Genomic DNA, 17,167 nt, shown 5'->3' on the forward strand with positions numbered 1-17,167 from the left:
GAGGGGCCACTGGGAAGGCCCCAGTTAGCCCCGTATGCCAGTCCGTTCCTGGTAGAGACTGGATTCTAAACTGGGGCAGAAGAAACATTTGAGCTAATAACTGAGAAACTGAAGTGACATTATAAAACATACTGAGGTCATTTTAGTTCAGCATCAGTTTGAAATGTTACCAAACAACAAACTGTGAGTCACATCTTCTGTTCCTTGGAGCTCCACCTGTTAATTACCAGGTGTAATTATTATTATTATTATTGTCTTCGTTCTTCAGCTCATCTTCCTCATATCTGTGGTGTAAATTTGAGGCAATGATGCCTTTTAGGATTCACTGGTTTTATAACCCATTACTGGACAATCCTCTGTAAATGTCCTCTGGTTTCATGAAGGAAAGGTGGAAAAACAGTTGAAGCCCAAAACAAATGTCATGTTGTGAGAAATCACTGAGTTATTAGCATCTGGTGTTTTAATACATGGCTGTAGCTGTGCTCAGTTTTCTGGTTCAGTGACATTCCTTTGCAGGTCTTTCTGTCTTACCATCAGTACAAATAACTGAACAGAATGAGCCCGGGGCAAATACCTGTCCCAGGTGTTTGGCCAATCATCACCGTCCCCTCCTCGTCTCCAGGTAGCTTTAATCCGGTGACGCCAGCAGAGACCAACAGAAGCAGCAGCATCCGCCGGACAGAGACGCCAAATCGGCCCAGCAGCTCCGGTCACCAGAGAGCCACCTTCATCATCACCTTCATCATCCTCCTGTAGAGGGTAAGACCCGCTGGACTCTCTTCTGCTCATCCATGGAGACATTTCTCACAGAAAACCAAATTCTCTGAGGGGGAAAGAGGAAACATTCACAGCAACAGAGCCACGTAGAAAAACAACCGAAGATTATTACCATCTTTTTGCAAAATCACCACCACAACAAGCTTTTAACCATAAATTCTCCAGATGGAGGAAACTTTCACAAAAACTTTGTTTAAGTTTCATAAACTTTATGTTGACAGAAATTGATTTGGAGAAATTTTACTTCCCCAAATTGTAGCTATGTTACAAAAAAAAGTTTTTTCAATTTGGTCCAAAATCTCCACATAAATTTGCATTTTGGTGCATCTGATGATGAATTGTTAAAATATGATTCATGTTTTGATCAGTTACTTTTTACCAAATGCTTTTCTGCTCTTAATTGAGTCGTTTCCTGGACGGAAACTTTTTACTTTTACTTGAGTCAAAATATGTTGAACTATTGCTTCTCTAACTTGAGTAAAATTTGTGGTGTAAAGTTACCCTGAGAGCTTTACAGAATCAGAAACTTTGACTTTGATTCTCTGAGCTTCTATGCACCACAAATCTGGAACAAATAACCAGAAAACTGCAGAACAGCTGAAACACTGAGTTCCTTTAAATCCAGACTAAAACCTCAGCTGGTTAGAGCTGATTTGGAAATATAATCATGAAACATTGATCAATAATCTGATAAGCTGTTGACTTTATATTTTTATGTTTTTATGATGTAACGCTCTTTGAAATGCCTTGTTGCTGAAAGGTGCTCTACAAATAAAATTTGATTTGGCTGATTGATTGGCATGTCAGGAAACTTTCCAGGGTGCGTTTCTTAGGAAGGTCAAACTAAACCACAGAAGAACACACACAGCCTCCAGCTGTTTGTGTTGGCATCAGGCTGAGCACTGAATGCCAGCTGCTTCCTGTTGGACGTCATTCCAACCAGAGTTTAGCTGCTTCGTCTGTTTGGTGTCAGGCTCTTTGTTACACAAGCAGTTTTGTGAGGTGACATGATTCAGCTCACTACCAGCGCTGCTGTTTGGATCAACCAGACTCACTACAGATCAAAACCAGGACCGGATCATTTTGAAGCCTCAGAATCTGGCAACAGATCAGAAAGAGTTGGAAGTTGCCAGATATTGCCATTAATCCACTTTAAGTTTTGGTTTAACATTAAAAATGTAACATTTCTGGGAGAAATCTGAAACAAATATCATCATTTCGGTCCTGCTGCTGATTCATCTGCCTTGTTGTCAGTAACTTTACAGCCTGTGTTTGTACAGAGGACATTTGTGGCCCCTGCAGGTGTCCCTGTGGCCCCAGGTGGCTTCCTCACCTCCAAGGAAGACAAACCCAGCAACAGATTCTGCCTCAAAGGAATTCATTCATGACTGAAATAAAACGAGACGTTCAAACTTCAACAATAAACTTAGCAGAAAGTAAAAACTGATTTATGTTTCATGTGATGTTCTGTTTTCCAGCTCTCTGATTGGTCGCCTCCAACATGCTCCGCCTCCTGCTCCTCTTCCTCTCTGCTGCCATGTTGCTGCCAGGTGAGTTCCTGCAGTTAGAAGCAGTTTCTGCTGAGTCAGTGAAGATGGAGGAACGGAGCTCCTGCTGCCATCTTGGTCTCCAAACAGACCAACTGATGCTGGTTTATTCATCTACAGATTGTCATGTTGCTGCCAGACTCTGGTTCTCATCTCATGTGTCTCTGTGTTTCAGGAGCTGCTGGACAGTTTAAAGTATTTACTAATAACACAGAGGTGGACATCAGCTCATGCCCCATCACGTACTTTGGACAGAAATACGAACAACTTTATGTGAGTAAAATGACTGGATGAACCTCTACTAATTATTGCTTAGTCAGACGCATGATGATGATGATGACGGTGATGATGATGACGGTGATGATGACGTTGATGATGTTGATGATGATGATGATGATGATGATGACGGTGACGATGACGTTGATGATGATGATGATGATGTTGATGATGATGATGATGATGATGACGGTGATGATGATGATGATGACGGTGACGATGATGTTGATGATGACGATGGTGATGGTGATGTGATGATGATGTTGATGATGATGATGATGATGATGATGATGGTGCTTCATCCTTACACTCCATTTCTCTCTGCTCTCCAAACTTTAACTCAGCATTACTGAAGGAAACTTTTCATCTGATTTAAAAACTAATTAAAGGTTTAAAATCAACAAACTTATAATATTTTTAGTTTTCTTTCAAAGTTAGAAATAAAGCAGCTGTTTGTCACTTCAGGTCTTTTCTTTGGTTTAAATGTTTGTTTCCTCTGCAGCTTCAGAGCTCTGAGTCTGCCTGCTTTTATTTTGAAGCAAACACAGGAAGTAGGAGTCCAGAGGATTTCTGCTCATTTAATCAGAAACTGATCTGTAGAGTTTTATTCCTCAGGACTTCCAGACTCTTTTCTCTTCCTGATGAATCTTTGTGGGTCGGTTTTTCTTTGACTTGTTGTGTTTCTGTTTTTTCAGCTGAACTTCAACAGTGACAACTTTGTTCTCTGTTTCACCGGCTTTTATGAGCCTCAGAGCAGAGGAGACTGCTTGGTGATGCCTAAAACAGTGAACACATACTTTTATCTTCAACGTGTGTCTGACTATACTGAACAAAACATCCTCCAGAATCTGCCAAGCATTAAGAACACTGGGGAGTGCTTCGTGGTCCTTGTAATCTCTGCAGTAAGTTCTGTTCAGTGATTTAAATCTGTTTTCTGGTTTTAGAAAAGACTTAAACACAAAACATTGATGGAAGAATATGAATGAACTGATAGAACTGTATGAGCTGTTTACGTTTAGTTCTTATATTTTATTCATTGTTTATATCGCCTATAGTATGTAATTATGTTTCATGCTAAGACTTTTTGTGAAAACCTTTTGACTGGATCAAACCTGCTGACTGTTTTTTTGTATTTTTTTTAGTACACTTTTCTTCTAGTAAACTTTGGATCACAAACTGCTTATTTGGGTTCAGACCCATCATTGGTAAGTCTTTACATCTTTTACAAAATACAGGAAAAGCTTTGAGTTAATAATTAAATATTGTCAGATCTAAACATCTACCTGAAGATTTTCCTGATTATTTTCAGTTTTTTATCAAGACATCCTTTAGACTCCACGTCCACTGGTGTGGACATGATGTTTTTCTGGGATTAAACTAATAAAAATATTAGGGAATTGGTTATTTACATGATGCTTGTTATAGTTTGGTTTATTATTAAGCAAAAACAATAAAGTTTAGACCCTTAAGTTGATACTAGTGAGTTTCAGTCATCCAGACGAGCATGTGACTGAAAACAGACGGGGAGGAGGAAGCTTCTGTTTTACTTCAAAAATATTCTTTATGTTCATAACAGCACAGAAAAGTTTTCTCTGTATATTTTTAAGTATTTCCAGTAATAGTATTTGAAAGTATTTTGAACATTTTTCCTCTCATTAAATCGTAGGACTTTTTTAAAAGTTGAATGTCCATCCTAATGGACATCAGGACTTTGTGTTGGCTGTACAGCGCCTAATTATTCAGTGTTACTGTGCAAAGAAAGAAGCATGTGTGAACATTTCATAGCCAGTTTGTGATTTCATAATGATTTTCTGTTATTTTCTCAATGATGGAGTAAAAACTGTCAAACCTTCTTGAACTGACGGTACATCAAGAGATTTCTGATCCAGTGATTGGATGAGGAAAATAAGCCACAGGAATTAGATGGTAAATTGAGAAGTAAAGCATTCCCAGTTTTTCAGTGTCTCATCCAGAGAAGTTCAGCTTCACAGTGAATCAGTGGGTGTTGTTGTCCTGCTAGATCAAATTATCAGTCTGTAAACACAAAAATCTGAGAAAAAAGTCAGAGCCGACTGGATGCAAGAGGCCATAATGCACAGAAAAACACATTTCTGCTGTAAGAAATGTAAAATCCAAACTGAAACTGCTTCAAGGTGTTCATAAAAAATAAAGGTTACATGGAAATAGCCAGCAGTTTGATAACTGTGTAATCTATTGTTATATGTTTACATCACTACAAATAATAGCATGTCAATACATCTGAAAGTTCAATGGCCATCACTAAAGTCAAAGCTATATTTTATATTATTTATTCTCTATTCAGACATGCACACTGATAAACAAAACAGCAAAATCCAGTTTAAAAGGTTGAGACCATGAGTTATTGCATGAAGCTCTGCGGGGAAAGTATAGAAGTTTTCATGACGTTCTACGTTCATTTAGTCAAGATGTCCATTACAATGGACACCATGAAAAACATAGAAACATGAGACAAAAAACATATAGAAACATGAGACAGGAAAAATGTCTGTCTTGCTCTTTAGAGTAAAAATCAGCTGAGTAAAACAAAGTTTTGGCTCAAAGAAAGAAATGAGTTTTTATCAAGACATTTTTAATGAAATCAGTTTTTATTCTGTGTTGAGTCTCTGTGGTTCTGACTCTGTTGTTCTGCAGTTCCCTGATTTTCTGGTGGATGGAAACAAAGTTTTCCCTCCGAGTGTTGCAAACCAGGAAACCTACGCAGATCTGAGCGGCTGCAGGTCATCAGGTCAGTGAACCTCTGAATCCAAACCTGAACTTTGAGATTCAGTGAAACAGTTTTTCCTCAGATAAACTGAGTTTCTGAGTTTTCTGTCTCTTCCTTCGTTTCTCAGGTGTTCTGTTCAGACCTGGAGACGTCAGCTCTGATCCAAAAACCTGCAGGACTCTCAACTGTTCTCAGTCTGCAGTCCTCCAGAAAACCAGCTGTGGGCCCACGGAGCGTTGTCAAGGCAACGGCGTGTAAATATGGTCATTTTTACTTATTTACACGCTCAAAGTCCTGCTACTAAAAACAGCACTTTGAAGGGTGCTTTATAAATAAAATTGATTGATTGATTTTGTATTTGAAAAGTGGGAAAGAGATAAATGTGTTTTCAAATTTGACTCATGAAGTTAAATTTCACTGGAGCTGTGGTCTTTTTCACAGCAAGCATTAACTTTCAAGGAGCAGCAGGAAGTGTTAAATGAGCTTTTATTGTGAAGGAGAAGCATGAAGTGATAAATGAGCTTTTATTGTGAAGGAGCAGCAGGAAGTGAGCAGCGGTGGAGAACAGATCAGAGATCAGTGAGGCTGAAATGAATCTTTCTGCACAGCAGTTGGTCTAAATCTGAGTCCTTCACATCAGTCAGACCTCAGTAACATACTGACTACTGATCCAGAGAGCTGGAGGAGTAGAGCGCCCCCTGGTGGCTGTGGCCCCCAGCAACAGGTCTTGATGTTTGTTTCTGCCTCCACCAGCTGCTCCTCTGCCTCCTCGTTGGGCTCCGTCTGCACGGTGACGGGTCCGGCTGTGGTGGACTTCCAGGGCCAGCAGAACTCTGTGAAGGACCGGTGCTGGTACTCTCTGCTGAGGATCCCATCAGGCCCAGACTTCCAGGTTCTGGCCCACTTCCAGGAGCGGCGCCGTAAAGACATGAGCTTCCTGGACGGCGTGACGCTGCGACTGAACGGGTTCACATCGGCCGTTGACATCCAGCTGAAACAAGGAGGCAGAGTTCTGGTGAGCCGCTGCAGACGCTTCATGGCTTCCAGCAGGGCCGTAATCTGGATCCTGGGGTTCTGGGGGCCCAGCCCAGGAACCTCTGGATTTATGAAACAAATGCAACTTTTTCTGCTGCTAAAGAGCAAACTGATACTTATAAGAGACTGACATGAAGTTAAAATAAAATCATTTTAAATGTTCACAACAGGAAAAACACTAGCAATGAATTTGATGATTAAATTTCCTAATTTAAACGTTTTGATTAAAATAATCTTAGACTTTATAGTTTTTGTGGTTTCTTATCTCCTGAACCCAAAAGAACTGAAACAGTTTTGAACTTTTTTTCTATCAGCTTTGATCCTAAAGACAACTTATAAAAAATATTTTCTGAGTTTTAGCTGAAAACAAAAGTCAGATTCAGTTTTACTTGAACTTTTTCAGTTGGTTCATAATTTATTTCAGTCATTCTGTGTGTGTGTGTGTGTTTAAAGCTTTCCTCATGCTACAGAACCTTTTCAGAGCTGCTGAGTCACAGGTCCGCTGTAGTCTGAAGTTTGTAGGTGAAGCAGCGTCTCTCTGCTGCTTCACCAGCAGGGGGCGCCACCTTCCGAAGCCCCTCCAGACTCGCCTGCAGCTCCTTTTCTCAGACAGACCTCCAGGTTTCTGTGGCTCAGCCTCTGAGTTCTGACAGTCCGCTGTGTCTCTGTGGGTCGCAGCTGAACGGCTCGCCGCTGACCCTCAGCGGCTCGGTTCAGACGGGTCACGGTGTGAAGCTCTCCAAGGACCAAACTGGAGTCACTGTCCAGGCGTCCCTGTCCAACTTCTCTGCTTCTGTCTTCTTTGACGGCTCCACGGCTCAGATCCACCTGAAAGGTACAGAGCATCAGATGAGTTTGGTTCCTGAGGAACGCTGCTGTCCTGCAGTCTGATGCTGATTGTCTCTCGCTGCGTCCTGAACCCGTCCAGGTTCTGATGGACTGCCTCTGCAGGGTCTGTGTGGAAACGCCAGCAGGTCTCTGAGTGAAGAGCGGCTCTCTGAGGACGGCTCCACCAGGTCAGACCTCCTTACCGACCGACCGCTGCTGGACGGACGGACTGCAGGTAAACTCAGGAATCGGTCCTGACCTTGTTGTGTGTCGCCCCCTAGCTGTGAGGCGCAGTACACCGACGCTACTGACACAACCATCAACTGCACCAAGATGGCTGAACGGTGAGCACATTGATCCAGAACCTTTAGGCTGAGTTTCTCTCTGATCTCTGGGAGAAACTTCATGTTTCATGGTGTTTGATGCCTCGTGACGTCAGCTCTGATGGGAGACGAATCCGTTTATTGATCATTGATTGTCTCCATGTGGAGCAGCTGTAGCCTCCTGAAGGAGGCGCCCTTCTCCTCCTGCGGCGTGGACCCAGAGCCCTACATGGCCGCCTGCACAGACACTTTGTGCCGCTATCCGGATCTGGATGGCCTCAGCTGTCGGTTCCTGGAGGCCTACGCCAGAGCCTGCAGCCTGCAGAGCAGCGCCGCACCGGAGGACTGGAGGTCCAAGGCTCTGTGCTGTAAGACCTGCTGCCCTCCGTCTGCTCCATGAATCTGCTGCTGCTGCTGCTGCTTTTCACAGTAATGCATCTGCTCTGCAGCGCCCCCTGGGGCCGTCTGTCAGGACAGGACCTGCAGCGATCACGAGTTCTGTGGAGAGAAGACAGCTGGAGGAGAAACTCGCTGCTTCTGTCGGGCCATTTTTGCCTCCAAGTACAGACAGACGAACTCTTTGGGTAGGACAGCTGTGACCTGAGAACAGGCCTTAATGTTTGGAGGAAACCCTCTGACTGCCTCTCCTCACCAACGCTGTAACCTCCAGGTGATCCGCCGGTCTGCAGGCAGAGCTCTACTTCTCTCTCTCTGGTTGGGTGTCTCCTGGAGGACAAAGGCATCGACTACTCTGACTTACAGCTCAATGATCCGACCTGCAGAGGTCAGATGGACCAGCAGACCCACATGGTGACCTTCAGCTTCAACAGCACCGACCTCTGTGGGACTGAGGTCACGGTGGGTTCGCGCTCTGCTTCGGGATCTTGATGTGGAGGCAACTTTCACAGGTCAGCTTTTGGTACGGAGTTAATGTTTCTGTTTGCAGACCCACAACAGCCAAACCATCTACAAGAACACCATCATGACACAGAACCTCTCCTCTGGAGGAATCACTCGCCAAGACCAGGTCTACATCGGGTTTTCCTGCGTTGAGACCCAGCCGGACATACAGACGGTGGCTTTCAGGATCAAAGACAGGTGGGTGTTGATCCCATCAGGTAAACTTGTGGTTTTAGTTTCAGAATCAGGTGAAAAAGATTCAGTAAAACATTACAGAATAGTTTGGTCAGTTTCTGTAGGAATAGATTGATATAACAGAGTCCAATCCTTTCTCTTTATGATTCAGGTCAATGTGATTTTACAGATTTGGCCAAAAGCTTAAACACTCTATGAAATACTAGATGTAGCTATGCTGTCCTATCATAGATATATATTGCATAGAAAACATAACTTTGAAGAGTTGGAAGCTTTTAGACTCCTGTAACTTGGGTCGTTCCTTCATCAACGTGTCTGTAGCGTAAAGTTGAGCTGAATGCAGTTTGGTTCCCCTACGAGATGAACCCGTCGTCATAGCAACATCGTGACGGCCCACAGCGTCTGTTGACGAGGGCAGTGATTGGATGTGGCCTGTGAACAAGCAGGAAGCAGAGGGGAAATAATGGGAGGCAAAACAGGTGCAGAAAACCAAGACATAACAAAACCTACTAGAAAGAAAAGAAGCTCCGGTTAAGCTGACGTAAAAACTGAAACACCAAGGAGACGACCACAGCTAGCATCTCCATATGACAGTACAAACCTGCTGGATGCAGAAAGCAAAGTAAAATCTTTGAGCAGTCAGAAGTAGAAGCAGACTCCTGCCAGCTGTGTGTGTCCTCTGCAGCTCTGTGGTTCAGTTCATCTCATCCGGACTTTGGAATTACTCTCTGACCATGAAGGCCTACACCGACGCCAACCGAACTCAAGCTGTGGCCTCAAACACCGAAGTTCGCCTGAACCAGAAGATCTGGGTGGAGCTGGACGCCGACGGCCTGAATGAAAGCCTGGTTGCCGTGGTGACGGACTCCTGCTGGGCGACGGACCAGGAATCGGCCAGCGCTAGCCGTAAATATTACCTGATCGAGAACGGGTGAGACCGCTGCCCATATTCAGCCTCTGTGACCTTTCTAACCTCTCTGATCCGACCACCAACGTTTGATTTGACGCTTGTGAGCAGTTGTCCAAACCCTGAGGACCAGACGGTGAGCATGGAGGCAAACGGAAAGGGAACCTCCAACTCCTTCTCCTTCAACATGTTCCAGTTCACTGGGAGCTCAGCTCAGGTCTACCTGCACTGCAAACTGCAGCTCTGCATCAAACAGGAGAACACCTGCGTCAAGGTGCAGCTTCTCTGAATCTCACTCACCTCAGGATGTTTGACGCTAACACACTATGAGAGACAAAGTTCAGCTTTGACAGTCATTGAAATGCAGACTTGTCTGTCCTTCACTTCTAGACGTGTGGTGGAACTCGGAGACGCAGATCTGTCCGGTCCCAGTCTGGAGCTGCTGCCTTCATCAGCATGGCTTGGACTGCCTAGGTAAGACTGTCTGTTATTCTGACATATTATTATTATTATTATTGTTATTCACATTTATAATTGTTCCTTCCCATTAATCCTTTAGTGATTATCTCAGATGGGGTCAGTGGATCTTTAGCTTGAACTCTCCACTAGGGGTCGTAACTAGTCCTCTAGTTTACGGTAACACCGCTGGATCTTTAGACACGGTTGCAGGACCATGAAAATGAAAACCTCAAACTCTGATAGTCGTCACATCAATGGAGACAGAAATAGAAATGGACAAAGTTCCTGATGGTGTCAGGATCTGTGTTTTTCTGTGTTTATTTAGAGTTTTCTGTGTCCTTGAGTCTCTTCGTTGTCCTGTCCTCCCCTTGATTGTTCCCAGGTGTGTCTCGTTTCTGTGATTACCCTCCCGTGTATTTAACTCCACCTGTGTTCCTTGTTCCTCGTCGGGTCCTGTCAATGTCTAGTCTATTCGTTGTCAGTGTGTCCTTGTGCCTGCTGCTCGTTGTTTGGACTTCGTCATTAAAATCATCATTATTCATCTAACCTGGTTCCATCTGCTTCTGCCTCACCTCCTCACCACACCGTTTCATGACAGATGGATGGGAAGAGAGACCAAGCTTGAACTTTAACCAGGGTTTGTTTTTGTGACAAAATGTTGGTGTTAAGCTTTTTAAAGGAAGATTTCCTGAGTTTTGCACATAATGTTTGAGTTATTAAAATATGAGGGGAAAAACTTTTCATCATCTTGTAAAGCTGATGTCCAGTTGAACCACAGCAGTTTGTGAAGTCTGGTTCAAACTTTGCTCCTGTTGTCTTTTCAGGTGAAGGACCTCAAACTCCATGAAGATCCAGTCTGTGGACCGGTTCTGATCCAGACCCGGGTGTTATGAGGAAATCTCTGACACATAGCGGTTCTACTGCTGAGCGTTTCTTTGTATTAATCAAATGTGGTGAAGGGAAGTGAGTGAAACACTAAACTAATCAGAGTTTATAGTTGGTCTTCAATGAAAGAAGCTTTTTGATTCTCACCTTGTCTGAGCTCAACACATTGTAGATGTGAAACATCCCATAATGCACAGAGGAAAACAGAGAGCAGAATGAGGCTGCAGTGGTTCACAGTGAGCTTCAATGTTTCAGTCAGCTCTACAATCAGGAGGAATTTGATTTCATTTCTAGTCTCAATGATCAGTAAAGGTTTAGCAGGGATTGGTGGCTGTTACTGAGCCGTTTTTCTTCTTCTGAAGCTGAAATTTACAGAAACTCCAACATGACGTTTGTAGGTTGATGTCAGTTTTTAACATCTATAAAATTATTATCAAGTTGAGTTTTCAATTCAGAAAGTTAAAGCAGAGTTTTAACTCTTACAAATGTAAAACTGGAGCACTTCCCCCTCTTGTGGCTACAATTTGTATTACATACAAGCTTTAACTGGTCATTTGTTTTAATCCTTCTAAACTTAGACAGAATAAAAGCCATTTGAGGTCAAATAAATGATTTTTTTTTTTCCCATTCTGCTTTCGGCCTTTTGTAGTTTTTCTTCAGTCTTTGGATGGATTGTTGTTGTTTCTTGTTTGGTTTTCATGTTGGACATCTGATGTGCGGCGGCGACATAAAGATCAGCACTTTTGATTTCTAATCACTAAAATATTAAAGTGTGCAATGATGATTATTAATCAAACATTTTTAGTTTTTATAATAACTACTTTGGATGAAGGTGATTAAAGTTGTAATTCATGTTTTAATCAGCAAATAAACATTAAAAATAAAAGTCTGTATTTGGTCTTTTATTCATGTTGAATATCCAGGTCGGCGTGGGATATTTATGTATTTAGATTACAAAAGGCATTTATTTGACAAGATAATCAAAGTCTTTATTACTAAAGGTTTTGTTGAAATTTGACCATTTTGATGGATTTAGATGAAACTGACTGTTTTAAGGTCAAAGTTGTGTAATTTATCATCTTAATACTCCAAATCCCTCAGAGTTCACATTGAGTGTTTTGAGATGGCAATCAGCTGATCCAGTCCTAAAAACGTTACTCTGTTGCCATGGTTACTCATGACAACAGGAAGTCCTTCCAGCTGCTCAGCATCCAGAACCAGAGAAGAGGAGCCGGCAGACCAGTCGTCCCATCACAGATTTGGAAATGGCAACATTGCACTCCAGAACTGAAGGGGGCGCTATTTCCTGTATTATCCACAGGTCTTTTTTCTTTTTCTTTTGGAAATTGTATTCCAGTATCACTCAGTAAAATACATTTAGAAAGTAATTTATTTTGCAGTGAAACATGTTTTTAACACTTTATTTCTGTTCATGATGAAGATTTTCTGCTTACAGATGATAAAACATTAGAATATTACACCAGATTAATAATTAGTAACTCTCTGCTACCACCAGCAGAGTGTCTGGTTTTGCAGTCGTCCTTTGACACGGATCCCAAAAGTGAGAGCAGAGCTGTGTTCATGACTGGCGCCAGCTGCGACGAGCAAGAATAACCGTCACGATTTAGGGAAAGGTCATGTGAGAGGTCACAGTACTGCTGGGGCCAATAATTAGGGGAACCAAAGAAACTGCTGAGATGTGGCGAGGTTCTGATGTGGAGCTTCAGGCAGCAGAAGAATACTAACATGTTTTTTGCCTTTATATTTATTCATGAAATGTGATAACAAGCAATCAGTACATAAGAAAATTCAAATACATTCAAATGCTTCTGAAATATCTCATTACATCAATCTGAGAAAAAACCTCAACAAGGAAAGGAAAAACACATATTATACAAACTCAACTTTTCTAACATGTTTATGAATGATCACTTGGTTCACTGTCCTGCATGCTGTCTGTGTTTCCTCCTTTCTCCACTTTTTCAGCTGCTTGCTGGTTTCAGTTAACGGACGACTAACAGGCCTTTGCTCTACTGGGAACTTCTGAACCAGGAGTGTTAAAACACCTGAGGATGGGAAACGCTCTGCTCCTCTGAGAACTACACAGCCGCTCCCTTTATTTAGAGCGGCTTGTTTTGGTAGTTGACTAGCAGGCAGGCCACTGTAAACAGTTTATTAATGTTTCCAGCCATAGATAAAGGGATAACAGAATCAAACAGTTTGTTTTTTTTAACTCTTCGGGTCACCCGCTCAATGTGAACGCGCAGGCGGGCGACTTTCTGAGTCTGCAGGACGTCTGGAGACGCCATCTGTGGTTTTGTGCTGAGAAAAGGTGGACAATAGACTTTACACTTCACACAGTCAGAGACGAGGAATCCTTCATCCACCATTACGGCCATGTCCTCAGTAAGACGATCCGCCAAGCCCGATCTCATGAACAGCTCTGTGTCACTTACTGACCCCTCATAGAGTGAAGACACAAAGGTCACCGCACCGTGGGGGGCCGTTCCCGTCAGTCCTCTCATTACGAAGTGAGACTTGGACTTGGAGGACATCTCAGTCTGGAGGAGAGCAGAAGCAGGAGTTTGGCATCTGAGCTCAGAGCTTCCAACTATCACCTGAGTATCTGGAAAATCTCTGAAGTCTTCAGGGAGCTGAGCTCGGACGGCGTCTGCATCGGCCCAGATACACAGAGAACCCAGAAGAGAGTACAAATAATCAGCCCACGAACAAATAATGCGGCTTGCAGTGGAAGGGTGAATCTGGAACCGGTTTGCTAGGTCTCCTTCCTTCAGACCTGCAGCCAGGTACATCTGGAACAGGAGCAGCTCGTCGATGGGCTGCAAGGAATCCCCCTGGTAGAAGAAAAGGCAACAGCACACAAACATTTAAAATATACAAATATACACTTTTATTTACCTATTTACTTATTTTAAAACAAAGAAAACAAATAACCAGCAGAACAAAATAATGATCTTACCAACACTTTCTGTTTGAAAAGCAGCAGGAAGAAGCAAACACTTTTTATCTCAATTTAATGAAATTCATCACTTAATCACTCAGTTATCAGAAATATAAAACTGAGAATGAAATACGAGCAGCATCTGGAGAAAACATGTTCTTGTCTAATCTGAGGTAAAACGTCTGTTTCCTGTCGTCTTGCGGTGTGTGTACTGTGTGTGTGTACTGTGTGTGTGTGTGTGTACAGTGTGTGTGTACTGTGTGTGTGTGTGCACTGTGTGTGTGTGTGTACTGTGTGTGTGTACTGTGTGTGTGTGTACTGTGTGTATGTACTGTGTGTGTGTACTGTGTGTGTGTGTGTGTGTACTGTGTGTATGTACTGTGTGTGTGTACTGTGTGTGTGTACTGTGTGTGTGTACTGTGTGTGTGTGTGTACTGTGTGTATGTACTGTGTGTATGTACTGTGTGTGTGTACTGTGTGTGTGTACTGGGTGTGTGTGTGTACTGTGTTCTTTGGGAAGCTGCGGATACGAACCGTGTGTGTTGATCTGACGGCAGTTTCTGCTTCGCTGCTTCCCTCAGCGGCTCCTGAAGAACGAATCATTTTATGGACAGACGGTTCAATGAGCCTCCAAAACATCAGGAAGAGACGATAACTCGCAAATCTGTTGGTCCAGAACAGAAACAGGAAACTACTCAGTAATGCACTAAGAAGAGCAAACAAGAACAGATCTACTTCAAAATAAAGAATGTTAGTTATTGTATTTTATGTAAGTAATAATGAAAAATACTTCCAGTAACATTATATAATGTTTATTTCCATTTGCTCTCCAACATTACTGTAGCACAATAACAAATGTGACTTTAATGAACTGTTAGTGTGTTTACTGCATTTTGGGGTTAAAATATAATTCAGTTAGGAACCAGAGGCGGGTGATTAACCAAAATAAGAAATGAACAAAGATAATGCGCAGTGTTTGAGCTTACCTGGTGTAGAACCGGATGTCGTCATCGGATCCTGCGAACCTTTGCAATCCAAAGCTGGGTGGGATTTCCAGTTCTCCAACTTGTTCCTTTAAGGCGTTTATATCTTCTTTTAATTTCTGGTTTTCATTTTCAGCCCCGTCCAGGTCGGCCGGTTCTGGGACAGAGCAGTAATCATGATCCAGGGGGTTGAATCCCACCAGGGGGTCAGCTGCCGGGCTGTCAGGCCTCCTCAGACCGGCTCTGGGCGGCTGGACGCTGCGGTGGCTCCAGGAAAACAGCACCGGCACGGCTCCTCTACTCACCACCCGCCTGCCCCCGGCAGCTTTAGGCTGAAGAAGCTGATCCGGAGTGAAGTGAAGGCTGCACACTTTGGTGTGCTGTGTTAGCTTCATCTTGTCCCGCCGGATGTTAGCCAGCCACTGCCTCCTTAAGTCAGGATCGCTTGGAAATCCGTGAAAACTTAAGAGCCCGTTGTATTTGGAAGAGGCTGTGCACTGAGGGACGCAGCAGTGCTCATGGTACTGCTTCATCTGCCTCTGGAACACCACCTTGTCTTTCCTAGCCGTCATGCTTACTCTGAACGGAAACAAGGAAGTCGTATTTCGCTCTTGCGGATGTGACGTCGCACCGTACGCTCAACGTCACATCCGCGTGACGTCGCGTGGGTGTGTGTGTGTGTGTGTGTGTGTGTGGGTGTGTGTGTGTGACATGTTCAGACAGAAAAGAGCCTCCTGGACGTAAACAGGTATAAAAACAGGAGCTGCATCAGTTTTCTGAATAATCTGATGATCATGTTGAGATTTTTATGCTTTTGGTTGATTGAATAAAATTCTTTGAGAAACTGAAACCCGGGAGAGACACGAGCAGCGGGCAGAAATGCTTCGTCTCAACAGACTCCAGGTCCGATCAGGTCCGTTTGGTTCGGTCCAAAAGGTCCAGACGGTGACCGGAGACACCGGCCTGCCGTCTGCAGCTCTGCCCGGCAGAGAGGCGTCCTGCCCGGGTTCTGCTGCGGCGCTGATCCGGTCAACTGCAAGAACAAAACCCAAATATCTATAAAACTAATTTTAAAATAACTTTATGTTTTATCCACAGCATCTCATTAATATAGTTTTAGAATAATTTAGAGAAAGTAACATTTAATATTTTATAATGTATTTATAATGAAGAAAATAATTTTAAGCTTTGAAAATGTGAATTTATCTAAGATGTCAGTTTATCTAATGCCTATTAAAACTATATCACTGGTTTAGTTTTTATCCCAGTAACTATACTGGGGACAAACTGGCTTGATGCTGAACTGTTTCTCCAGTCGTGACTCTTATGGAGAGTAAATAGTGCCAAATGACAATAAAATGAAATAATTATTTATTAAATAATTACCTTAATCCTACCTTTTGATCCATCTTTAAATAATATAAGTTTATTCATTAATTGCTTACTGAAAAATGTACAATAAAGTTTTCTGAAATATGTTTTTTTTTTTATTTCTGATTAATTTATGCAAATATAAATCAACAAGTCTTAATGAAATGTTTGTTTTTTATTTAATTTAAATTCAAATCTTGAACTTTCTCTCCAGACATCAGGATCCGGAGCTGCAGGTCGTCATCATGTTGAGAGGAGAGACTGTGGGACCGGATAATTCCTGGAGCGGAGGAGGTTCTGAGGAGAGGACGGGATGCAGGCCCACATTTCAGGACCAGAACCATGAAACGTTTGGAGGAAGAGAGAATAAAATGATCCAGCAGGGATCAGGATGAGATGAAGGTGTTCAAGATGTTCCATGTATCCAGCAGGTTCTGGACCTTCAGAACCAGCTGGTTCTGGACTCCAGGCCAGGCAGCCGCTGGTCCAAACTATGAAGAACCAAACGGAGAACCGCTAAGGAAACACGTTCTGCCTGAGCGTCCTCATGAAAAATAATAAAACGAGTTATAAAAGTTCTGCTCCCTGATGAACTGCTGGCCTGAAGCCGAGCAGAGATCCAAACCGACCAACCAGCAGAACCTGGAGCCTGGAGCCTCTCATTCATTCATTCATTATGAAAATGCATAAGAACAGGAAAAACAAAATATTTATACATTTCTTCTCAAAATTGCCTGTATGAGGAAAATGCTAAAGAAAATGTGAAATGTGAAAATAAAATGTTTTAATTTCTGCTTTTATTCTTAATTATGTCAGTTTTGGTTCTCCATAGTTGTTCCCCTAAATCATGGAAAAACATTTGGCTTTAATATTATTATTATTATTATTATTATTATTATTATTATTATTATTATTATTATTATTATACCTGCAAATAGAAGTTTGGATTTGCAGCAGACTGAGATTCAGAGTT

At 42.6% G+C, this 17,167-nt stretch overlaps 2 protein-coding genes across 2 annotated transcripts; one reads left to right on the forward strand and one right to left on the reverse strand.

Annotated features, from left to right (window-relative positions):
- The first annotated feature begins 636 nt into the window (after positions 1 to 636).
- Positions 637 to 11,764, forward strand: LOC116732577 (alpha-tectorin-like). The gene is made up of 19 exons (XM_032582855.1): positions 637 to 759; positions 2,256 to 2,327; positions 2,500 to 2,597; positions 3,296 to 3,502; positions 3,743 to 3,805; positions 5,274 to 5,367; positions 5,474 to 5,600; positions 6,100 to 6,361; positions 7,060 to 7,216; positions 7,310 to 7,397; positions 7,491 to 7,553; positions 7,704 to 7,900; positions 7,982 to 8,116; positions 8,203 to 8,390; positions 8,479 to 8,630; positions 9,313 to 9,558; positions 9,646 to 9,808; positions 9,925 to 10,008; positions 10,818 to 11,764. The coding sequence occupies exons 2-18, from the start codon at positions 2,279 to 2,281 to the stop codon at positions 10,006 to 10,008; spliced, it is 2,373 nt and encodes a 790-aa protein (XP_032438746.1). The 5' UTR covers positions 637 to 759; positions 2,256 to 2,278; the 3' UTR covers positions 10,818 to 11,764.
- A 519-nt stretch (positions 11,765 to 12,283) lies between these two features.
- Positions 12,284 to 15,432, reverse strand: LOC116732592 (uncharacterized). The gene is made up of 3 exons (XM_032582878.1): positions 14,827 to 15,432; positions 14,375 to 14,504; positions 12,284 to 13,733 (listed from the first exon to the last, which is right to left on the reverse strand). Exons 1-3 carry the CDS (start codon positions 15,393 to 15,395, stop codon positions 12,999 to 13,001), a joined length of 1,434 nt encoding a protein of 477 aa, XP_032438769.1. The 5' UTR covers positions 15,396 to 15,432; the 3' UTR covers positions 12,284 to 12,998.
- Between the last annotated feature and the right edge of the window lie 1,735 nt (positions 15,433 to 17,167).

Source organism: Xiphophorus hellerii, chromosome 14 (genome assembly GCF_003331165.1).
Source record: "Xiphophorus hellerii strain 12219 chromosome 14, Xiphophorus_hellerii-4.1, whole genome shotgun sequence".
NCBI classification, from domain to species: Eukaryota; Metazoa; Chordata; class Actinopteri; order Cyprinodontiformes; family Poeciliidae; genus Xiphophorus; species Xiphophorus hellerii.